Below are 26,306 nucleotides of genomic sequence, written 5' to 3'. Positions count from 1 at the left end.
TATAAGTCTCTAGTAAGACCTCAGAGTATGGTTCCAGTGTATGGGACCCTCACCAGGATGACTTGGTTCAAGAACTGGAAAAAATCCAAAGAAAAGCAGCTCGATTTGTTCTGGGTGATTTTCGAAAAAAGAGTAGTGTTAAAAGAAATGTTGCAAAGTTTTGGCTGGGAAGACTTGGGTGAAAGGAGACGAGCTGCTCGACTAAGTGGTATGTTCCAAGCTAAACCTGAAATTCCAAATATTTGTTTATGGGAAGGGGAGTTAGGAATTGGAATAACTTACCAAGGGAGATGTTCAATAAATTTCCAATTTCTTTGCAATAATTTAAGAAAAGGCATGAAAACAACTGATAGAGAATCTTCCACCTGGGCGACTGCCCTAAATGCAGATCAGTAGTGACTGATTGTGGTGGCCTAGGTCATATTTGTTCTGTTGGGAGTAATCTGAGCATCAAGTCTGGCACTACTGTCAGTAAAATTATAGAATACATGCTTGTTGCTACTGTGAGCCAATTCAAGTGGATATTTAGTTTTCATGACTGCATTCTACTCAAAATAAACTTGCTGTTTATTAGGTTCTGTTTGGTACGTATAGTACATGACCATTTTTGTTCCGTACTTAACCTTCAAACAACAAACATACAGTCTTTTCTACCACTTCAGAATCTGAAATGTGTAAATCAAACCGTTGCCACTACTTTATGAATGTGAGCATAAACCTAGTTTCTGACTGGAAGTTAGTTGTGTGATGTACTCTATTGTATCCAGCTATTTCATATACAGTGAGATATGTTAGACATATTATTCTACCAATGGCCACATAGATGACATATCTATGCTTACATTATTACTTCTACTAATTTTCATAATCCTTGCTAGATAGATAGGTTTTAGTTCAATTTTTATTTTACTTTGTCACTGAATGTGTATTATGCCACTAATTTAGTTCACTGCTCTTTGCTTCTTAATGGAATTTCAGTGATAAGTCTATATGTGTAGTGTACTCTTGCGTTTACAAGCAGTACTGGCGTGAAAATGAGAATATATGATGTTATTAATTAAAGACAGCAGTGTATTATTAATTGAGCAAAGAAATGTATAAGGACACCACACAATGCATTTCATATCCAATACTAAATACAGTAGTGGTATCAGTGTTGATGGCTCTCATTATGCATGTCTGTGGTTGAGGGTTAACATCTCTTCAGCACGTACTATAGGTACCGTACCCAACACGATCTAATAAGCTGGACGTTGATTTCAAATGCAGTCGTGAAAACTAAATGTTCACTTGAAGCACACACTCTACAGTTGTGCTGGCAGTGGTGACTGACCTTTAGCTCAGATCCTTTCCAACAGAATGAATATGACCTAGGCTACCATAACTCCATTGTTAGAGCATCCAACACAAAATTGGAAATTTGGATCCTACTGTTGTCTTGTTGGCCACTTTTGTTTTGTAACATGGAAGTTTATTTCAAGTACAATGCAGTCATGAATATGAAATATTCACTTGTTCAAAACTAACTGAACACAATGAGGCTGTTGTTGTAGTCATCTTTATTATGCAGTACTTAAAAGTTATTAATATTTCTCTATGATATGAACAAGAAGTGCAAAATGAATAAGTAGGGTGTCTACTCATGTCTTGTACAACCTGCTCTGCTTGCCTTTGCAGCAATAAACCAAAAAACAAACAAATGTTTTAATTGTATCCTGAGGAATAGGCATTCTCTCATAGTTCACTTGTCCTCTAAGTTTAACAAAATTTTCTGACTAATGGTGTACTACTGCACCTATCATTTGCTCATGTCTCCAAACATTTTCCATAGGTAATAATTAAGGTAATCTAGTGGGTCATGGCAAAAGTAGAATGCTGTTATCTCTTAAACAAGCACATGTTTATCCTGTGGCCTTGAAGTTGGTTTGCAATAATAGATACTAGACTATAGTCGCGGCCACCAAATTAGTCGAGTCAGAGAAATTACGCTGTTGCCAAGGTTATGAAGCAATTGGCAAAGAAATGTCTAACTGAACACATAATTTCGGAGCGTGAGGCAGATTGTTTTCTCTCAAGCTCCTGTTGTTACTTCATACAATATTTCAAAACAAATTATACTACAAGCTTCAGAAAAGACTGCTGATTTCAGTGATATAACTATTTTTCATATAAACCACTTTAAATAATTATCAAAAATAAAATCTTGAACGAGTAAATTTAAATCCATAGAATCATGTTTTGAAAATTTCAGTAAGTGGCCAAGTTTTTATTTCTTCAGCCAATAAAATTTCGTCTGCAGGAAAAAAGTAAAAAGTTGCCTGACTTATATTTCTTATCTGAAACATATTTCCGTGAGTCTTGTAGTTTTCCTGGAAAATGGCTCGGAAAACGATCATGTAAATGTCGCTAGCTAAGGCAGTTCAGGGCGCGTGCGCCAGCACAGGCTGCAGGACGCCGTAAATACTTTCGGCTTACATATTAATCTGTATCAGTTTTATCACATTATAACTTTAAATATTTGAATATTGTATATTGGACTGAGTAATATAGAAAAATAACTACTTTAAAGAATAGGTTTACATTAATTTACAATGAATTAGGAATCGGTTTCTAGCTACAAGGCAGTCTAAGATTTCTTAGTCACTGTCATCACCCATCTCACTATCTGTCGAGTTGTCATTTACACTGATGATGAATGGCTCTCTTCTTTCGTCCCTTACTATTTCCTTGGCCCAATCGTCTGCTTGAAGATTTTCTAGGCGACTGAAGCGCTTTTCCCAATCTGCAGCAGTCACATGGTCTTGTCGATGGCTTCTGACGCGAGTTTTTCTACGTCCTTTATTTTGAATGGCTTGTTCCTCTCTGCTTTCTCTCTTGACTTGAGCCCAAATCAATTCAATTGGGTTGTATTGGCAGTGGCAGGGTGGCAACCTTACTACCTCATGGCCCCAAGAGAGAGCTAATTCATCAAGGTTTTCCTTGGAGATGAGAGTATTTTTTGGTTGGGTGAATATTTCGCTTCATTAACACATCTCTGGACTGAATGAAGGCTAACATTACACACTGTTGCAGTCAATTCTTGGCTTTTCTTGAAGTTCACAGTCTGCAAAATATTTGAGTCGGCACGTATTGCAATACATTCACTATAACGGATTTTGTCTGGCTGGCTAAATCCCTCTTTTTAAGCCCTTCCAACTGGTGATGCTTCAGAGGAGTTTCTTGTTCGTTTCTCACACTTACTTCGTCCCCTTCAGATGATAGACCCGAAGAAACACCAGGCTGAACACATTCACTATCCATCTTTAACAGCACTTACGGTGCGAGCTCAGCAGCTGCATGACAGGGAATGATTCAGGTTAAGGTGGCCTTGAGCGGATGGGCTTCAACTAGACAGCAATGCACGATCAGCATTGCCAATCCATGCTCGGAGGTAAGCGACTCTCGACCATCTGTCGCTTTGCCGTTCTCATATCTGAGGACAGCGCAGTTTTCCTCACCCGCCTAATTCGGTGGCCGCGACAGTGTCAGAACTTCATTGATGTAATGAGCACTTGTAATGGTGTTAGGTATAGACTATACAGAAGAGAGGATTTGTTGCCATACCCATTCGCAGTCCAGACCGCAGTGCCTTGAGTTGTTGCTGTATGTTTTCTATGAATATAATCCTGACTCTCACCAGGTCATCCTTTGATGGGCATGCACTTAATTATATTCATCTAAAGAGAAGTGAAGTTTATCAGAAAAACAAAATTCTTCCTCCTCTCAGTTATGCCATTCACAGCCTTGGAGTCTGGTGATGATTTTTCAGCAACGCTCTTTAGGGTGTTTAATGAGCACTCAAGCTATGTTGTGAGAAATGGTGGCAAAATATTGTAGATGATTCTCTCTGGCATTTGTTGGTGTAGTGCATTAAGAACTTTGTTCCTATGTGATACATCATTTCTTAAACCATTTTCTATATATTCTCTGCATAACAAAAATACTGCACGCTATTCTGCCATTCATTGTGCAATTTTGTGCAACAATACATTACACTCTCACTTATCAACAATGCAACCTTTTTCAGTTTCACTCAGTTAACTGTATAGCTGTCACATGCTGATGTGATATCCTTAATAATTTTAGTATTCCATTATGACCATAAATGATGAAGTATTCAAGTGATTATCATCTGCTTTACATCATGTAATGTTGCTTCACTCGATAGACTTAAATCCACCACACAGGACCAATGAGAATGCAATGCAGTACTGTGTAGTACTGTACTGTCCTTTCATGTAAAATTCAGATGCTTATCATGCCTTCATAATATTTTTCAGATATTTGTAGATGGTATGCAAAGCATATCAAAATTATTTTCTTTACAGAAACAACTCATGTGTTTCCTGATGAAGTATCAGTTGTCACTGGTGAAGAAGTTATGCTGAGACTTGAAGATCCAAATGAAAATCAAACAATATGCTTTATCACGACACCGTATGGAACTACTAATTATACATTACTGAAAGCTGGTGATGAAGAGGTATGGTATGGATAAAGAACATATGGTTTTGGGTGTTTATTTTTGTGATAGTAGTGGCCCAAATAATATAATGTTTTTTACATGAAAGTGTACTAATAAAATCTATAGTTGTCTTATATGCACAGCCTAACATTTAAAGACTTGTGAAGGTCTCTTTGTATCATTCCCCGGCTTGAGTGATGGAATTCACTATGCACAATGCAGCTGAACTCAAGGTCACAAATAAACTGAAATTTCTCAGGTGTTGCTGATTCTTTTCCAATTTGTGGCTTGGGGCGGCCCCGGTCTAGGAAACAAAGAAATGGCTGAGAGGATTTGTCGTGCTGACCACATGACACCTCATAATCTGCAGGCCTTTGGGCTGAGCAGTGGTTGCTTGATAGGCCATGGCCCTTCAGGCCTGTTGCACCTTGGGTTTTTTTATCTATCACTAATTGGGTTGGCATCATTGTGTTAATGCATTAAGATCTGATCACCATTCCAATCATGGAAGGTCATGTGGAAAGGGGAGTGTATTTTGTCACTTCAGTTAAATAGAGTCGAGAGAGGTTATGATGATGATGATGATGATGATGATACCATTATCCAGCTGTAGCTGGGTAGGGGCAAATATGGTTCATCTCCACTTTCTTCGGTCTTTCCACCACTCCTCCTCCAACACTGTGTCGCAGTCCAGGTTTCTTTATCTAATACTGCGTTGGATTGTGTCCTTCCATCTCATTCGTGGTCTTCTGCGGCCTCTCCTTCCTTGCATTTGCATTTCCATCACCTTTATTGGCATTCTTTCATCACTCATTCCCTTTATGTGCCCAAACCATCTTAATCGGCTCTTCTCTATTCTATCATTCATTTTTCCCACTCCAATTTCTTTCCAGATTTTCTCATTCCTTGTTTTGTCTCTTCTACTCTTCTATATCATACTCCTCAAGAACTTTATTTTGGCTGCCTGTATTCGACTCTCATTCTTCTTTGTCATTGTCCAAGTTTCTGCTCCGTAAGTTGTTATGGGTACGTAATACATCTTGTACATATGTAATTTCCTTTGTTTCCATTGGCTTATCTTTGTGCCATAACATGTTTCTTTCACTATGATAGAACTAGGTTCCAGCTTGAATTCTCTTACTAATTTCAGCACCCAGCTGAGCATTCTCCATTAATTCACTCCCCAGGTATTTGAACGTCTCCACTACTTTTAGAGGCTTGTCTGCAAGTCTAATCTGACCTTTCCCTTCCTTCTCCCCTCTAGTCATAACAAGAGTTTTACTTTTTTTCTACACTTATTTTCAGTCCATATTCTTTGATCTTCCCATTCACCACATCCAACTGTTCTTGAACCTTCATGTCGCCTTCTCCTCAAATCACGATATCAGCTGCAAATAAAAACATGTTCATTTCTCTTCCTCCATATGCTGCTTTTGCTGTTTTTATGTCATCATCCACCATTACTATTGTAAACAGGATTGGTGATAGAACACTTCCCTGTCTCAGCCCACTAGTGATTTTGATCCGACTTGTTCTGCCAACTTGTGTTTGCACGCAACTACAACATTCCTTGTACATTGCCATGATCATTTTTATTAATCCTTGTCCAATTCGTTTTTACACCAGATTGTCCCAAACTTTAGTCATGGGGAAACTGTCATATGTCTTTTCAATGTCAATGAATGTCATCATATCATTCCCATACTTCCATTGCTTTTCCATTGGTTGTCTCATAATGAAAATGGGCTCTATTGTTGGCCTTCCACTTCTGAAACCAAACTGATTTTCCTGCACCTGATTTTCAACCCTCAACCGTATCTTACTTTCCAGTATCCGCTCCATTATCTTAGCAACGTGGGATATCAGAGTAATTCCCCTGTAGTTCTTCGATACTTTCTTATCGCCTTTCTTGAAAATTGGGATGATTATTCCTTTTTTTCAATCCTCAGGGACCTCCTTATTCTCCCAGACAATCCAGAGAGCTTGATATGTCCACTGCAGGCCTACAGCTCCAGCTGCCTATATCATCTCCACTGAAATTTCATGTATTCCAGCAGTTTTTCCATTCTTCATCTTTCTTACTGCCATTTTATTTTCATTAATTGTGATTTCTTTATCCATTTCTTCATCAACTAATTGCCTTTCCTGGTGGTCCATTGAATGACTGTCATGAAATGAAATGGCGTATGGCTTTTAGTGCCGGGAGTGTCCGAGGACAAGTTCGGCTCGCCAGATGCAGGTCTTTTGATTTGACACCCATAGGCGACCTGCGTGTCGTGATGAAGATGAAATGATGATGAAAACGACACATACACCCTGCCCCCGTGTCAGTGAAATTAACCAATTATGGTTAAAATTCTTGACCTTGCTGGGAATTGAACCTATGACCAAAGGCCAGCACGCTAACCATTTAGCCATGGAGCCGGACAATGACTGTTATTATTTCTCATGTTCAGAAATTTCTGAAAATACTCTCTCCATCTATATCTTATTTCTTCTGGTTTTCTTAATATTTTGCCGTCTTCATCCTTCACAAATCTGGTGTTTACTTGATCTCTCTTTTTGTTTCTTAAGATACCATACAATAATTTCTTACTGCCCTGCATATCATCTCTCAATTTCTGTGTGAATAAGGCCCAGCTTTTCCTCTTTTCTTCCTCCACTATTTTCTTGGCCAAATTCTTTGCCTCCACATATTTTCTTCTACTTTCTTCAGTCTTAGATGTTTTCCATGTTTTCCAAGCCATTTTCTTTTCCTACACTTTACTATTGACCTTATCATTCCACCAGTGTGTCTCTTCATCTTTCACATTTCCTGATATTCTACCACGTATCTTTTCCAACAATCATTTGGTTAGAGGTTATGATATAAACTTCAGATTGCAGGTTTTACACAAAACAGAACATGCTAATAATGTACAAACTGCAAAAAAGTTGGATGTGTTAGAGTGTGAAGTACTACTTTGGCAGAAAGACAAAGAAAGGTTTAAGAATGCCAGCACCTCAAAAGAAGCATCTAGAAGATCAAAGACAGGAATATTTAATGAAGCTGATAGACTTTTTACTGGATTTGTGCAGTAGAAGCAAAACCAAGGTTTTTCAAATTAGTTGCAGAGTTATTAGAATGAAGAGACTGGATGTGGCATGTCAGGCACAAGGTACAAGGTCACAGCACAGACAAATGGATCAAGTTCATAATCTTCTGGTAAAGGATGCAACTCATGGGAGCTACGCGTATGTAATGAAATATACTGTATGAGGAATGGGTTTGATTGCCTATTATTGGATGTTTACACAACCTTCTGTGTGGTTTCTGTTTGCAGTGTTGTCTAACAACCAGTTACTTTTGATTAATATAGAAAACAGTTGCCCTGTGGTACTTCCTTTTAAAATAATTACAATTAACACATGTTACACTTAATTCTGGTTTTTTTTTTTTTTTTTTTTGCTATTTGCTTAACGTCGCACCGACACAGATATGTCTTATGGCGACGACGGGATAGGAAAGGCCTAGGAATGGGAAGGAAGCGGCCGTGGCCTTAATTAAGGTACAGCCCCGGCATTTGCCTGGTGTGAAAATGGGAAACCACGGAAAACCATCTTCAGGGCTGCCGACAGTGGGGCTCGAACCCACTATCTCCCGATTACTGGATACTGGCCGCACTTAAGCGACTGCAGCTATCGAGCTCGGTACTTAATTCGGTCATGACTTTTCAAAACACTTAAATGCATGATGGCCTACACAAAGAACTATGATAAAAATATATTGTGTAGCCAGTGCATTCTGCAACCTGTGTCATTTAATGCATTGATAACTGCTTTATTTTACATATGGTCTAACTGGGGCAAACAGAATAAAACGTTACATCCATTTACATAAAAATTGTTATGTTTAAAAACTGAATTTAAGGCAAGCCTGGGGTGGTGTTAACAAATGATACACCATTGCGGACTATATTTATGATGGCGCCCTATTTTTGTTCAATCTCTTTTGGTTGATTAAGCTGAAAAATTTGGTCGCCTATCAGCATTACATAATAAAACTGAGGAAAGCTCACAATATTTTATGTTAAAATAGAACTTCTGTTCTTAGATTTACTTTAGGATTTATTCAATTATTTTGAGAGCTTAAATAAGTTGTAATTATTCTGTATTTCATTTTTGTAATAAATACCTTCAGAAAAGTCAGGGTTGTCTTATATACGAGGGCTTCTGATATCATCATCGTCATCATCCGATTCAATCATTATATGATGTGCCCTCATAAAGTCTGTGAAGGAAGATAATTATGTAATAGTTCTTTCCAGGCAGTATGGGTTTGGGCAATTATCTGCCAATAGTCTCTAGTAGTTCTCCTTAAGTCCTTGTCCCGTCAGTCCGGTGGTCTTCCTCTTATTATGTTGGACTCCACTCAAGACCAACTTTTGTCCATCTACAGTCCCTTTTATGAGCCATATGTTTAGCCCACTGTCATTTCAGTTTTGCCACTCTTTGAATGTTGTCACTAACCTTAGTAATTGAGCACATCACTTGCTCTCTTTCTGTTCCTTCATGAGAAAACCAGCATCAATCTTTTCATGCCCCTTTGAGCTGTTTTAATTTTTTGTTTAACAGATTCATTAATTTAAAGTGTTACAGTGTTCTGTATATCTTATGAGGAAGTTCCTACCAGTTTGTCCGGCGTAACTTGATCCGCATCCCTGGCATTCTAATTTATATATCCCAGAATTTATGTATTTATTGCTAGTATTTACTGTGTGAGAGTTAAGTACTATTCTTTCATTAGTGTTGCTGGTTGAGAAAGCAATTTTTAGGTTCTGTTTTCTTAGGTTGTTAGTGATCTTATATATGTATTATTATTGCTAAATGTGAATGTGGGATTTTTTTTTAGTTTTTGGCTCTTTAGTCAAAGTAGTTGTGGGCTTGTTAGTATGTTTATTGATTAGCTTATTTATAAATTTTGTGCTGAATCTGTTGTTCAAGGTTATTTTGCAGATGGTGCATTAGTGTGGATCAATATAAGAATCCAGCCCTCAACTTAAATGAGATAAATGAAGAAAAGAACATAATATGGGAAACATTCATTCCGATTATTTGTAGTAAAAAACAGGAACAGAATTACTCACAATTATTACACTCAGTTTCATTTACCACCCCCATTATTCCGCATACTCTCACTTTAATAATATACTTACAATATTGTGTTTTTTATTTTTTTATTCCACCTTTTCAATACAATTGATTTTATGTTGTTAGAAATTCATAATGCTACAACACTATTTTATAGGGACATGTTTCACTTGATTTCAAGCATCCTCAGCCTATGCAATCATTTCACTTTCCCGCAAGCCCTGCCCCATTTTCCCACTCCTCCTCTTCCTAGCAACACGTCTTGCATCTTGACTGCGGCAGCAAGTCAGTCGAGAGCTGGACTCCGTAGTCAGAGAACATGGGTGATACTAGCGGGCCATGGAACGTAAGTTAATTTTTTATTCTTCATAACTTACTTTGAATGTTTTCCTGTTAGTCACCAGTTTTCAACTTTTAATTCAATTTGTATTATCCATTTTACAGACTAAAGTCAGACGGTTCAACTTTAATAATGCTTAAATATCAGCCCATGTCGGAACACTACAACCAACCCAACAGTTTACAGATACTAGTTGAACCACACCAAGGGAAAACGTTTTTGTTTGAAACAAAAAGACCTCCAGCTCAAGATTGTTTTAACGATCACCATTTCACAGTTTTTTAACTTTAATCATGCTTTTTAAGAAAGAACTTTTTGAATAACATTTCATTTTGTGTGTCTGATGTTTTTAATTCATTATATATGTCTTAATGCAGATGACCCACTGCCGGGTCAAAACATTTCTATATGTGCGTAAAGTTTCATCTTAATTGGACTTAAAATAATATAGTATTGACTAGGATGTCAAAATAATTTTGTACAATTTTATAAGAAGTTCAACAGTCAATACGGATCTAACATGAGATTCATAGTCTGTAATACTTTTTCATGTCACTTGGCACAGGCCAGAGCAAAATGTAGCTTCCACTAAAGTCTCTGGATCATTTATGGCTGTGACAGTATGGAAGTTGCTGGTATATGGATGGTACTGAGTAATGAACGATATCTGGAACACAACTAGTGCATCTGTCTGTTGTTACAAACGATGCCACTCATAGGACTGGTTTTGCATGCTCTGGACCAGTGATGACAACGGTGACAAACTACTTCACTCCTCATCCTAGCTTGTATGCTTCATTATGGTGCCATCATCAGTCTTTGCAGTTACTTTAAAACCGCATAACCTTTTGTAGTGCTTTTTGAGGATTGAACCAGCCTTTGGGCTGAAGACTTAACAGACAAACATCCTGTTTCTCTTCAGCTCAAGATGTTAAAGAAATGATCTGTAAATGCTGAACCACAGAAAAAATGAGGCTAGGTGACTTTTGTAGTGCATGCTTAGTATGGTATATAAATGGGAACATTCTGATATTTTTATATTTATATTTATTTTTTTACAGTTAGAAATAAATCCTAGATTCCAGTATTGGGGCAGTGGTTTAAAATCAGGGGACTGTGGTGTTCGAATTAAAAATATTTCTGTGGATGATGAAGGTTACTGGCGACTGACATCATTACGACATGATGGAAGAAAACGGGTTGGTGCTGCTAAAGTAACTGTTATACGTAAGTATAATATTTATAGTTTTCGTAGATTATTGCTAATCTCAAAACAGTTTCAATATCTACTTCTATCTTGAATAAGATATTTCACCTATGAAACAACAGTACATTTAAATATTACTCAAAGAATGTCAGACTAAACTGGTAATACTAATTTAATAATACCGAGCTCGATAGCTGCAGTCGCTTAAGTGCGGCCAGTATCCAGTATTCGGGAGATAGTAGGTTCGAATCCCACTGTCGGCAGCCCTGAAAATGGTTTTCCGTGGTTTCCCATTTTCACACCAGGCAAATGCTGGGGCTGTACCTTAATTAAGGCCACGGCCGCTTCCTTTCCACTCCAAGCCCTTTCCTGTCCCATCGTCGCCATAAGACATATCTGTGTCGGTGCGACGTAAAGCCAATAGCAAAAAAAAAAAAAAAAAAATTTTAATAATAATAATAATATTTATTTATTTATTTATTTATTTATTTATTTATTTATTTATTTATTTATTTATTTATTTATTTATTTATTTATTTATTTTTAAAAACAACACAAAGTTTAAAAAGATTGAAGAAAAATAAAATAAAAGAGAACAAAACAAAATGAGTCTGTCTCGCTGAAAAACAGAGCAGCTTCATGTACAACCATAATTTGTTTTTAAGTTATAGTAAGTTCATTAATTAATATTTACAGTGAAGTTATGTATAGTATATAGTTTTTAAATTATAATAAGTGCATTAATTAATTATATCAGTGAAAAAGAACTACATTAATAGGAGATACTTTACCAAAAATACAAAATTTAATATGAAGTGATGTACAGTATATTGTTTTTAAGTTATAATAAGTGCATTAGTTAATATTATCAGTGAAAAGAACTACAGTAATAGGAGATATTCTATTCTTAATCTTTTCTGGTCCAACATTGAGGTTACCTCAACATTATGTTTCATTCTACTTGAGAAGTTATTTATTGCAGTTACTTAACCTGATTGAAGTCGATCGATATCCCTGGAGTTTCTAGAGCAAATGTTTGGGCACAAAGGAAGCCAAACTTTTATGGCCATGGAAGTAATACGAGATATACGTAGCCGTGTATCACCATGGTTACCTGGGGCCACGGCCTGTCAGCTGTGTTTACATTGAGTAGTGTTGCACACGTGTTGTACTAGGTGTGTTTATTTGTGAATGCAAATTGTCTCAGTTGAATTTGCGATATAAAAGCTGCAAATATGAATGAAGAAGAAATACCTATTGCCCCATTCTTACCGGGCTTGCTCAGCCGGAGAACGAGAGTCTCACGGGTGGACCGTTCGTTGTCTGGCTTTGCTTATTTCTGAAGGTAGGGAAAGAGACAAGGACTAGCGACAATAATACCAAAAATATCAAACAACAGGTTTTGACATTTATTGCAAACTAGCACTCAACAATAACAAATTAAATTAAACAAATCTTGATGGTTAATTATTTTCTCTTCTCCGCCAGTTCATTCAATACAGCACTTAATTTCTCCAATATGCTTGACGTCATTAATTCTGCAAATATACAGATGGATATTAGCCTACTTCTGGCTCAACGAAACACACACACAAAAAATAATTTTTTCATGGGAGGGCTCGTCTCAATAATGTCGTTATTATTTACAAGTTGAAAGAAAATAAAAGACTGTCTGATTCATATTTGTCTTGAACGTCTAAATATCAGATCTATTTATGTCTACATTCATGATCTCGAAGAAAAACTTTACTCCTCTAACATACTGAATTAAACATTATCTCAATTAAATTGAAAAAATAAAGAAACCAAAATTCTCTCGGAAATATTACTCAAAAATGTCTCCTTCGCACTTAATTTCACACAATTGTGCTTGTACAATAATTATTACTCTGAAATTTTCTCTAATATTCGATCAAACAAACGTGATGCCAATCTTTAGTATCTGACACTTTTAAGAAAAATTTTAACATCGTAGGCTTTACAAAAAAGAAATGGTGAACCTCGTCCACTGAAATAATTCTTCCTTATTCATTACTGTATGATATTCTGAACCTTTCTCAACTTAAATTCAAAATAAAATTCACTAAAGGTTTAACTCTCAAAAGTTAGATCAACTCAAACAATGATGCTGATAACCAGGACCCAACGTAACGAATACGTGGCCGGGTCAAAACCATAGTCAAAGAAAAATATCACAATTCACTGAAATAATTATCAATCACACACACACAGCATTCACACTAAGGCACACGAGAATTATTTACATTATTTACAACGAATTCTAGCCTTTGAATATTATATTTGATTTTGATCCTAGATATTTGAAATTTCTCAATGACGGTGTCGGGTAAAGAAAAATTAATTTACATCCCTCAGAAATATGATGAAGTCTGGATGATCACTTAGTTAAAGAAGATTAAATTTACAACGTTGGTCATGATAACATCGGCGGTTGATATCTGGAAAAATTGTCGTCTACAGAAATGCACATAGTACAGGTCAAATATTGGCATTTGCTTTCATGGTTCATGAGACACGACATTATTATTACTCAACTCCACGTCTACCAATTAACATGTGCTCCACTTGAAGAAATTATGTCTAACAATACGTATTCTTCAAATAAAACTCAATAAATGGATTCACAAGTCAATAACACACAGTAAATGATCCATTCTTAAGTAAATAAAATACAATAAATGATCCATCGAGATTCTGCCATATTCCAGGCTCACATTCATCCTAATTGAGCACACATTAACATCTTACACACAAGATCAAGCAATATTTAAACTCATGACGCTTATTCATTTATTTAACCCGAGATGAAATTTATTATTATTATTATTATTATTATTATTATTATTATTATTATTATTATTATTATTATTATTATTAGATATGCTAGATCTCAAATTCGCATAAACTAGGGTTCAACAATATGCCAGATGACACTAACACGCCTTAAATCATACAGGAAGAAAATTTTATATAGAAATCTGGCGTGACAAAACATGCCGTAAATCTGTCCCACACGACTTCTGAATTTTCTTTTTTCAAAATTGAATTATTAATTATCGGTGAGGACAATGATTTTTAAATCACCCTAGACTATTAAATGGGACAGCTAGAATAATCGTAGAAGTCACACGCACGTTCTAGCTATTCTAATAGAGACCAATAATCACTCACACACAAATGACAATACTACCATATCCCATGTGAAAGAAGGATGAAAATATTCAAAACTACTGCAAGACTAGAAGAAATATTACCACTAATGAATAAGTAAGCATTATTTCTACAAAGATGAACAGATAAACATTAGAAAAGAGTACTTAAATGAATGATGAAACCGGATCTCTGCCGATGATCTGGAACATGTGGTGGGTTATCTGTCTTCGGTCGCTATCTCCCCATGTCAGAGATCGCCTACATTTTAGCACACCATTGTAGCCGTGATGTTCAATGCAGAGTTGTGGTAGGGTTCCTCTTCATAGTGTAGCAACATCTTGAAACACTCGATCCAACACCTGGCGATCCTCTTCCTTCTTCTCGCACAGTAGAAGCTGAAACTGACAAGCAATTTTAGGAGGTATTCTGCACACACACGCGATGAATTTTAAAGGTGAATAACACGTAACTTTGCCCGTGAAAATCTGCCAGACTCATTGATTCAAATATTAATGAAGGGTAATTGATTTGTACTGCCAAACAATTAATCCAAGGAGCGTCTGCGTCGTGAATGTGAGAGTATCGGAGTATAAAATATAAATAGAGCGTTTCTTCTGGAAACTGGGGTATTTAAGCACATTCAGAACGAGGGTGTGTCACCATAATGGTCCGTAATTGGCCGACGTCTAGCATCTGATAGGCTATTACAATTCTCGAAAGTACTTCCCTCTGAGACTTGGATATGCGTGATTCATATCGAGGCGACCTTGGCTCCTCTCAGTGGGTCATGTGGGGACAGCTGACAGCTCAATAAAAAATCAATACTTCGCTCCCCTCGCCAGCAAGACCGGTTCCGTTCAGGTGAGAACGTCTCTGTAATACAGGGTTGGAGAATATCGCCCGTGCTAATGGAATAATAATCTTGCACTCACAGACACAATAAATACTTATTGTAGGCCAAATTTGAAGGGGACAATATGTACTTTTATTTAGACAGCAGTGGCAATAATTATTTACGAGGGTCATCTGGAAAGTAGTACTCGTTAGTGCCGCATGAAGTGCTGATGACTCGGGTAGCCACTGGGCAAGGTCAGACCGCGTCAGTGGCTTGTCTGCCTGCTCTGTGCAAGGTTGCGTGACGCTAGCATTGCCTGTGTTGTTTCTGTGATTGTTTAAAATGTTTAAACAAATTGGGAACCCCGCCAGTTGTGAAGTGAGGGCCATGATTAAATTTCTTAATGCACGAAACGTTCAACCTTGTGATATTCATATACATTCTTTTTACCTCTTTACAAAATTTTTGAGTAGATAGTTCTTTTGTCTGTGGTGAGAGTTCATTCCATAGCCGAGCAGGATGATTCAAGAAGCCACATTTGAACCACATTTCAATGTATAAGGCATGGTTCCATAAACTATTTCTTACATAGCTTGTAAGTCAACAATCATTGTAATTGTAGTATAGTTGTGTTTTGAATGTTATTTTCTATTAAAAAGACCTCGCCAGGAGGAGTCCAAAATAGGAGAAGATACTAGAAGAGAAGTGGAAAGATAGAAGTTTATGCAGGAGACTTTTTCATTCCCACACCTGGCCTGATGGATGTTTTCTATTAACTCATTGATGAAAGCTATTGCATGCAATTGCTTAATGCTGAATAAATAACTTACTGACTTGCTTATTCTGTATATATTTTCAAATAGTTTAGAAATATTAATAAATGAAGGAATAGCTCATATATAGCATTACTTGTTGTATTAAAATGTTCTTTTGTATCAAATTTCATAACTCTGGGTTGTTTAACAACAGGGAAATAGACATTTTCTGTAAAATCAATTATTTTGGAATTTTAATTTGACAGAAGTTCTATAGTTTTTTTCTCATTAGACTATGTTGTAGGGTCATAATAACTATGGATGACATATCATTTTGATGTTGTAAGTTGCATTATTAACATAGGTGACATTGGGGTGGATAGCATTGTTTAATTGGACATGGAGTGTCCCTAAGATAAGTCACTTTTCTTCTCTGTCATTTATGGTTAAGGCGCTGTCTTCTGACCCCAACTTGGCAGGTTCGATCCTGGCTCAGTCCGGTGGTATTTAAAGGTGCTCAAATACATCAGCCTCGTGTCAGTAGATTTACAGGCACATAAAAGAACTCCTACGGGACTAAATTCCGGCATCTCAGCATCTCCAAAAACTGTACAAAGGTAGTTAGTGAGACATAAAGCTAATAGCATTATTCTTTATCATTCCTGAACCAGCTTGATCATGTTAGATTATCTAATTCTTCAGCTTTTTCATTAATTTGTCATTAAAACTTTACAGTGTTGTACCTCTGAGCACGTGTTATACTTTTTACATTTAGAATGTTAAGACACAAAACTGAAGATAATATGAGAAAGAAATATCACTATGATTATTTTTTTGTCTTTTTCTCAGAAGTATCTGGTGATTCTTCATCTGATCAGTATGAAGTTAAGGTTGGATCAGAGCAAAATATACATTTGGGGCCGATGGAAAGTGAATATTGTCAAATAGTTATACCTGGTGATATGAGGAAAAGTAATTTAATAACTGGAAGTTGCAGTCTCCCTGTACATAAATCAATGAAGATTGATTCAGGGAACTGGACTGCTATGGTTGGAGTTCGTGGCAAAGTTGAAGAAGTTCCTGCTTCAGTCTCACTCAGTGTTGAAGGTAAACTATTTTATTCATCTTCCGTGGATTGTCAAAGAAAAATAATGCTGTATGTACTTGCTAAAGATGGTAAAAAGTGCTGTGATACTAGGGTAGTTATGGTACACAAGAATTTTTGGAGAGTGGATAATCCTTTAAAAACAGATATATAAATTAGGCAACTGTATTCCAGCTGAAAGTAGGTTCAAGGATAAAGGAGGTATCTTCTTCTTCTTGGTCGAGGTTCAGTTTCAAACATCGTGACCCTTCATGCAAATCCATGAGCAATACTCTGCCACATACTGCAGTCTTCAGCTGCTTGCAGTTTTTTTTTCAAGTGGCAGATTCGTCAAACCCCTTTTATTTTTTATTTTTATGTGATCATTGTACCAGTTTGGATCATGTTCCTTCGGCTGTTTCTCATCAACTTTGCCCTAAATTACATGCAAATTTAAAGCTATTCAGTCTGTCAAAAACACTAACTATAAAAAACACGCATGCGCGCACACACACACACATGCATGCACGCACACTCTCTCTCTCTCTCTCTTTAAGACATCTTAAAATTTGCTGTTATGGCATAAGAGCCTTTGATCATTATAGTTTTATGCTGTAATCTATATATATAAAATAACTTGTCCTGACTGACTGACTGACTGACTGACTCATCATCGCCGAGCCAAAACTACTGGACATAAGGAAATGGAATTTTGGGGATATATTCATATTAAGATGTAGGTGCTCGCTAAGAGAGGATTTTTGGATATTCCGTCGCTAAGGGAGTGCAAAGGGGGGTAACATTTTAAAATGAGTGTATTTATATCTCAAAACTTTAGAAGTTTACAGATGTAAAAATTGGTATCTAGAATCTTCTTTAAAAATAAGGAAACATGTAATTTTTTGTTTTCAGAAAATCTCAATAGGAGGGGTGAAAAAGGGTGAAAACGGGGTTGAATGCCTTTAATCAGGATACCGGGACTTATATCTCAGAAACTGAAGATATTACAGACCTGAAAATTGGTACTTTTGATCTCTTTTAAAAATAAATAAACACATATTTTTTTGTTTTCGGAAAATCCAATTAATGGGAGGGTGAAAAGGGGGGTGAATTTTTAAAATTAGTGCATCTATATCTCAAAATTTTTAAACTTTACAGATGTAAATATTGGTATTTAGAATCTTCATTAAAAATAAAGAAACACATATTTTTGGTTTTCCCAAAAATCCCAATAGGAGGGGGTGAAAAGGGGTGAAAAATGGGTTGACTGCCTTTAATGAGGATACTTATATCACAGAAACTGAACATATTACAGACCTGAAAATTGGTGTTTGGAATCTCCTTTAAAAATAAAGAAATACGTATTTTTTTGTTTTTGGAAAATCCAATTAATGGGGAGGTGAAAAGGGGGTGAATTTTTAAAATGAGTGTATCTATATCTCAAAACTTTTAAAGTTTATAGATGTAAAAATTGGTACTTAGAATCTCCTTTAAAAATAAAGAAACACGTATTTTTTTGTTTTCGGAAAATCCCAATGGGAAGGGTAGAAAAGGGTGAAAAATGGGTTGAATGCCGTTAATGAGGCTACTTATATTTCAGAACCTGAAGATATTACAGACCTGAAAATTGGTATTTGGGATCTTCTTTAAAAATTAAGAAACAGGTATTTTTTTTTTTGTTTTTGGAAAATCCAAATAATGGGGGTGAAAAGGGGGTGATTTTAAAATGAGTGTGCCTACATCTTAAAACCTTAAAAGTTTACAGATGTAAAAACTGGTAAATTATTTAGAATCTCCTTTAAAAATAAAGTAACATGTATTTTTTTGTTTTCTGTAAATCCCAAATAGGAGTGGTGTAAAAGGGTGAATAATGGGTTGAATGCCTTTAATGAGGATAGATATATCTCAGAAACTGAAGATATTACAGAACTGAAAATTTCTATATGGGATCTCCTTTAAAAATAAAGAAATACGTATTTTTTGTTTTTGGAAAATCCAATTAATGGCAGTTAAATAGGAGTGACAAATTGGGGTGAAATTTTCGAAAGACTATCTCTACAGAATATCTGAGAAACGTAAAATGTTACAGACATAAAAAGTGGGTATTTGGAATTACCTGTAATTGTAAAGAAACATAGGTGATTTGTTTCTGGAAACTCCACTTAAGGGGAAATAAAAAGGGGTGAAATTTTAAAATGAGAATTTCTACGGTATATCTCAAAAAACTTAACATGTTACAGAAGTAAAATCTCTATTAAAAATAAAGGAACGTGTATTTTTAGTTTTCGGAAATACCACTTGGGTGGAGGGGGGAGGGGTAAAAGTGACTGAAAATGGTGTTGATTTCTTTTGATTAGGCTACTGATATCTCAAAAATGAAGATGTTACAGACGTGAAATTATATATTTGGAATTTGCTTTAAAAGTAAAGAAACACGTATTCTCGGAAAATCCAATGAAGGGGGGGGGGGGGGGGTGAAAGAATTGAAAATATATTGACCTAATTATATGAGAATACATACATCTAATAAAAACTAAAGTTGTTACAGACGTGGAAATTGGAATTTGGATCACCTTAAAAAACAAGGAAAAACACGTTTTTTGGGGGGAACCATCTTGGGGGGCGGGAGTGAAAAGGAGTTGAATTCCTTTCATGAGGACACATAAATAAAAAACTGGAGAAGTTAGAGTCGTGATAATTGGTATTTAGAAGATCCTTTACTATTAAAGAAACAAGTATTTTTTGCAGGAAAATTCAGATAGCAGGGGGGGGGGGGAGGAGTGTGAAAGGAAGTGAAAAAGTTAATTCTTTTTATGGGGATACTTACCTATCAAAACTGAAGGTAATAGACGTGAACATTTGGTGTTTGGAATCTCCTGTAAACATAAAGAAACACTCCTTCTTTTAATTTCTTTTTTTGTGGGGGTAAATAAACTTAACGGCGGTGGGGTGTAAAAAGAGGTGTGACCAATTGATTTTACTGTTCATAATATATTTATAAGGTGCGTCCGTTGCTCTGGCGGCAGCTCACCGGCCTCTCACAACTGGGTTCTGTGGTTCAAATCCCGGTCACTCAATGTGATATTCGTGCTGGACAAAATGGAGGTGGGACAGGTTTTTCTCCAGATACTCCAGTTTTCCCTGTCATTATTCATTCCAGTAACACTGTCCAATATTTAATTTAATTTGTCATTCATCGATCATTGCCCCAGAGGAGTGTTTCGGCAGCCGGCACAGTTCCTTTTGTCGCCACTAGATGGGGCTTTATTCATTCCATTCCTGACCCTGTCGAATGACTGGAAACAAGTTGTAGAATTTCGATGTACTTATTCTGATCATAAACCGATCATTTCTAATCTTTCCTGGGTTCGTTTTCAACAGCCATCTTTTCCTTCGAGAACGTTCTTAGATTACATTAGATTCTCCTGGCATATAAATAAAAATTTTAAAACATTTGAAATAAACGATAGGAATGCAATTGACCGTCAAATTGTTCACCTCTATAATAAGGTCAATAATGCATGGAAGTATGTTATTTGTATCGCCAGAAATCCCGCACACTTGCCTACACGCAACAATGGTGCTGGTCACATTGTCAACAATGGCAATGGCAGCAGATGTAATTTACCGCCAAGTAACGGTCTTGCATCTTGCTGTGTGGTCCAGAACATCTAATAATAATAATAATAATAATAATAATAATAATAGTAATAATAATAATAATAATAATAATAATAATAATATTCTGGACTGTTGTCAAATGTGCGGACCGCGCTGGAAACGGGTCCTGGACGGGTAATGACTAAGAGTGCAGTCGTGCCGCGGATTCAGTACCGCCAAGGCACCCAAGACGACACCACGCCGGATCTCCTGAAGGATTTGATCCATATTAAAAATGCTTATAGGAAAAGATGGCAAAGATTTAGGGACCCAACTGACCGGGTGGAATACCTGGACCTAGCCTGGGAAGTACGAAATCGATTGCTGGAAAGAAAGTTTGAAAAATGGGAGGAAACTTGCCGTAATGTATTAGAAAACCAGTCACATCTCGAATTTTGGCGGATTATATATCTAAAACAATAAGCATTCAATTATAAATTTCAGTATAATACTGTAGTGAAGCACGGGTATCTTGCTAGTTTAGGATATGGAAACACAGAGATATTGTTCTCAGATTGAGGACAAATTGGAATTCAAGATATCTTAGTAAAGGACCAGATAAAAAAATAACTATGCTATCTTTATATATCAAAATCTAATTTTTTAAGATACCTTAAATTTTTTTTTTACAATTGACTTCACGTTGCACCAACACAGATAGGTCTTATGGCGACAATGGTGCAGGAAAGGACTAGGAGTGGGAAGGAAATGGCCATGGCCTTAGATACAGCCCCAGAATTTGCCTGGTGAGAAAATGGGAAACCATGGAAAACCATCTTCAGGACTGCCGGGAGTGGGGTTCGAACCCACTATCCCCCGAATGCAAGCTTGCAGCTGTGCGTCCCTAATCACATTGCCAACTTGCTTCGTCATCTTAAATTTTAAGTAGGGCAGCGGTATATTCAGCTTGTTGGAAGGTTCTACAAGCATAAACTTAAAATCAAAACAAAACGAAAGAAGGATTTTAAGATCCCTGAGCTAATACTTAAATAGAAATCATTTCTATGATGGAACTGAGCCCCTTTAGAAAGGTTTTAGTTGGAGTTGTTACAGTTGATCCTTACTATGGACATGTTTTTATAAGCCCTGTGTACCCGATGGTGTGTAGTATTGTGGTATCTGGAAATGTATGCAGCTATTAGTAATTAGGATTTATGACTAGGAAGAATGGTTAGTATTTTATTTTTTAAATTTTCTTTTACTACTCCATCTTTCATACCATCATACATGTTCCCAATCCTCCTCATAAGGCAGAGTAATTTTATATTAGACCATACCAAGTCCTACAACTTCATAAACAGTACTTGGAGTCAAATATGAGGTCTGTCTATTGACAATCCTTTACTGTTATCAGTTTACCAAGGGGATAGTCTAATTGAGGGAAGTTACATCCAAATACTGTTATGGTGACTCTCAAGTGATGCTTGATAATTATCATGTATAATTTCTTTGATAAGTTCTTCCATAACTTATATTTTAGTTGTCTTGAAAAAGATGATCTAATTTGTAATTTTCTGTGCTTTTACAGAGGAAAGACTGGATGTTGGCTGGGAAATCTTCAATCATTCTGAATCAGAAAGCATTAGTATGTATTGTAATTTAAGATATTCAGACAAGAAAGTTAGCTTTTGTCGATTTCTCCGCCTTGATGATCAGGTACGTATTAACTATATGAATGAAATTTATCTTGTTTGATGATGATTAAAACTAGAGACTCCCACAATTTATTGAATAGAGATTAGCCTTCTGCCACTAACCCCATGATATCCTGTTGTTTAAAATGGTGAAGACTATAATAATTCTTGAATCGTACTCTTATAGTGATCATCTACAAAGTCATAATAAATTGATAAATATTCAGGTTAATCAGTAGGAGAGTGTACACGAAACCAAATGGGGATTACATTATTCTTATAAGTGTGTGTAATATAAATACTGTAGGTATATTGTTAGATACCTTTTACCAGTTTATATTATTGTGATTCATGGTGTGGGTTACTGTAGCCACGTCCTAGTTCGTGAACCATGGGTAACGGCTGAGCGGTCTAGTAAGTGGTCCTGAGAGTCGGCGTATCAGCTGCTATAGAATGGGAGTGGGCATCTCAGATATATTCTGAGTCGTGGCCCTCCTTGTGCTCAGGTGCCTAAGACTATACAATTCACCAGTGGTCCCTAACCCTTTAGAGGAGAGATCCTCAATGGGACTATGTTTAAGTAAGGGTAGCATCCTACTTCACAGGATTTTCACCGAGCACACTCAGAACATTTTAAGCAAGCCTCGGGCCTATGGTAGTAATGGAGTCCCGATCCCATTTGACAGGTCCTTGGAAACAACTTGGTGAAGAAAATGGAATTCGATGAGGATCTATCAATATTAATGGGGTTTATGGAAGAAAGAAAGTAGAACTGGCTGAGTCAGCAAAGAGGATGTGTCTGGATTTGTTAGGAGTTAATGATATTCTGGTAAGGGGAGATAATGAGGAAGAGATAGGAGATTAGTTAAAATGGGAAAGGTCGAATCTGGGGTAGGCCTGTTCCTCAAGAATACTATTGCACGTAACTTAGTTTCCGTTAGGCATGTAAATGAGTGAATGATATGGGTAGATTTGGCACTTGGAGGAAGTAGGAATAGAATTTTGACAAGGTGTTTTTTTTTTTTTTTGTATTTTTTTTTTTTTTTTGCTAGTTGCTTTACGTTGCACCAACACAGATAGGTCTTATGGCGACAATGGGACGGGAAAGGGCTAGGAGTGGGAAGGAAGCGGCCATGGCCTTATTTAAGGTACAGCCCCAGCATTTGCGTGGTGTGAAAATGGGAAACCACGGAAAACCATTTTCAGGGCTGCTGACAGTGGGGTTCAAACCTACTATCTCCCGAATACTTAAGCAACTGCAGCTATCGAGCTTGGTTTTGAGAAGTTTTATGAAGCATTGAGTGACATCGTAATCAGGGTCAACAGCACAGATAGGATAGTGCTGATGGGTGATTTCAGAGCGAGAGTTGGAAATAGAACTGAAGGATACAAAAGGGTGATTGGTAAATGTGGGGAAGATATAGAAGCTAATAGGAATGGGAAGTATTTACTGCAATTCTGTACTAGTGTGGGATTAGAAGTTACGAATACATTCTGCAAGCATAAGGCTATTCACTGCTTCACATGGGAGGGTAGGGGCACCAGATTCTTAATAGACTATATCTTAACCAACTTTGAAATCAGGAAATTTGTTAGGAACGTGCAGGTTTTCTGGGGATTATTCAATGATACAGACCACTATCTGATCAGTAGTGAAGGAAGTATCTCTAGCCTAGATTAGAGAAAGTGAAATCTGTCTCCAGGATGATGAAATTAGACAAAAGTACACGGATAAAATTAGTGAAAAGTTTCAAACAATGGACAATAAGCAGGTTCTGGATATAAAAAGAGAATGGGTGGCTTACAGGGATGTTGTAGTAGAAACAACATGGGAATAGCTAGGAACAACTGTGTGTAAAGATGGGGAAATATGAATATCTTGGTGGAATGATGAAGTGAGAGCAGCTTGTAAACATACAAAAAAAGGTATATCAGAAATAGCTCCAAACAATGACTGATGAAGACAGGGAATTGTACATGGATGAAAGAAACAGAGCTGAACAAGAAGAAGTCTTGGGAATATTTTCATAATAATGTGGAAAGGATAGGTCAAGCAGCAGAGAAACCTTTCTGGACAGTAATAAAGAATCTTAGAAAGGGAGAAAAAAAAGGAAATGAATGGGGTCTAGTGTTCTGTGTAAATCAGGTGAACTAATAATAGATTCCAGGGAATCACTGGACAGATGGAAGGAATATTTTGAAAATCTTGTCAACGTAAAAGGAAATCTTCCTGGTGACGTGAAGAATCGAGTTCATGGGGAGGAGGACAATGATGTTGGTGAAATTATGCTTGAGGAAGTGGAAAGGATGGTAAATAGGCTCTATTGTCATAAAGCAGCAGGAATAGTTGAAATTAGACCTGAAATGGTGAAATATATTGAGAAGGGAGGGATGAAATGGCTTCATAGAGTAGTAAGATTAGTATGGAAGGTTAGTAAGTTATGTTACGATAATTGCACCTATCTATAAGCAGGGGAACAGGAAGGACTGCAACAGCCATCGAGGTTTCTCATTGATCAGTGTTAAGGGGCAAGGTGTTCACTGGCATTTTGGAATGAAGGGTGCGATCAGTGGTTGAAAGTAAGTTGGGCAAAAAGTGGTGTGGTTTCAGACCAGAGAGTGGTTGTCAGGATCAGATTTTCAGTATATGTCAGATAAATGAAAATGAAAATTGAAAAATTGAAAAATGCTATGAGAGGATTAGAATGTTATGTTTCATAGATCAGAAAAGGCGGTTGAGTACTGAGAGAAAAGACGTTAGCCTTACTGGGGGACTGTGGGATTAAAGCAAAGCAAAGTCAAGTCATCTCCGTACAGGCCATGAAGGCCCTTGGAGGGGTGGAAGGTAAAGGCTTCCACTATCCATAACCTCGGCACTTGATGGGGCAGAGTGGTTAGCTCTACACCCGGCCGCCTTTGCCCCTAGGAATTAACCTGTTACTCATTTTTGGTGTAGGCTGAGCGAACCTCAGGCCCATGTTCACCTCCGGAAGTGGAAATCTTGTTAGTTAAATTTTACGACTTCCTGGCGGGGATACTATGGGATTAAGGGTAGATTATTAAAAGCAATCAAAAGCATTTTTATTGATAATTGGGCTGCAGTGAAAATTAATGGGTCAAGATACTTACAGGGGTTAGATAAGGCTGTAATCTTCACCTTTATTGTTCATAGTTTACATGGATCATCTATATACTTTTTTTTGTACAATTGGCTTAATTTTGCACTGACACAGATTATCTACTGTAAGGTATAAAGTGGCGGGGAGGTATTAAGTGTTGTATTGTACATATTCAGCGCGTTACTGGGTCCACTAGCGTGACCGCATGGCCCCAGCCGATGTAAGTTTTCCAACAGGCCACAGCGGACACCAGTGTCCACCTTAATTTATTTTAGTTTTTGACGTTAATTTTTACTTTTGGGTAATTTTGAGCCAACGGACAGCCGTGGCGTTGGAAATAAATTATTGAAAACAAAATATTTATTGTACCTGAATATACAATTTTGAAGTCTGGTGTGTGAATTATAACCGAATGGGATCTGATAGATATTCTGTGTGGTCAAATTCCGTATAAAGTAGGAAAAGTGCGTACCTTACCAATTTTGAGCCAGTGGACACCCGTGTCCGCTGTGGCCTAGCAGGAAGTCCAAAAATAGACACTGGTGTCTGCTGTGGTGCTCAATGTGTTAAAGATAAGATACATAGAATTAAATGAAGCCTCAGAGCTAGTTACAAATAGAGGATTGTGGTGGCATTTAGTAAATTCACAGAGACTTGCAGATTGAACACTGAAAGTCATAACAATTTATAATGTATGTATGAATGTTTGTATGTTTGTATGTATTGAACCCTTTGGTCCACACTGAAGGATACCTACCTACCTTACCTATCAGCAAAATTTCATGAGATCTGTCTCTTGGGTTGTATCGGGTTCTTCGTCACTTGCTGAGGTAAAGGTAGGGTTCAGTAATCCTAATCAATCTA

At 36.8% G+C, this 26,306-nt stretch overlaps 1 protein-coding gene across 3 annotated transcripts in view; it reads left to right on the top strand.

The window, feature by feature from the left end:
• The window catches only part of LOC136857901 (uncharacterized), a 79,334-nt gene that overhangs the window by 15,433 nt on the left and 37,595 nt on the right, over positions 1-26,306 (top strand). The window contains exons 2-5 of one of the 3 annotated variants that reach the window (XM_068225337.1): positions 4,368-4,522; positions 11,036-11,201; positions 16,798-17,052; positions 22,218-22,345. In XM_068225337.1, the coding sequence (XP_068081438.1) occupies positions 4,368-4,522; positions 11,036-11,201; positions 16,798-17,052; positions 22,218-22,345 (704 nt within the window). Of the gene's footprint in view, positions 1-4,367; positions 4,523-11,035; positions 11,202-16,794; positions 17,053-22,217; positions 22,346-26,306 lie in introns of all 3 variants that reach the window. The other 2 variants (XM_067136955.2, XM_068225338.1) reach the window with 2 other exon arrangements.

Source organism: Anabrus simplex, chromosome 1, assembly GCF_040414725.1.
Source record: "Anabrus simplex isolate iqAnaSimp1 chromosome 1, ASM4041472v1, whole genome shotgun sequence".
NCBI lineage: Eukaryota > Metazoa > Arthropoda > Insecta > Orthoptera > Tettigoniidae > Anabrus > Anabrus simplex.
The sequence above is the reverse complement of the archived record's forward strand: the minus strand, read 5'-3'. Positions and strand labels throughout refer to the sequence as shown.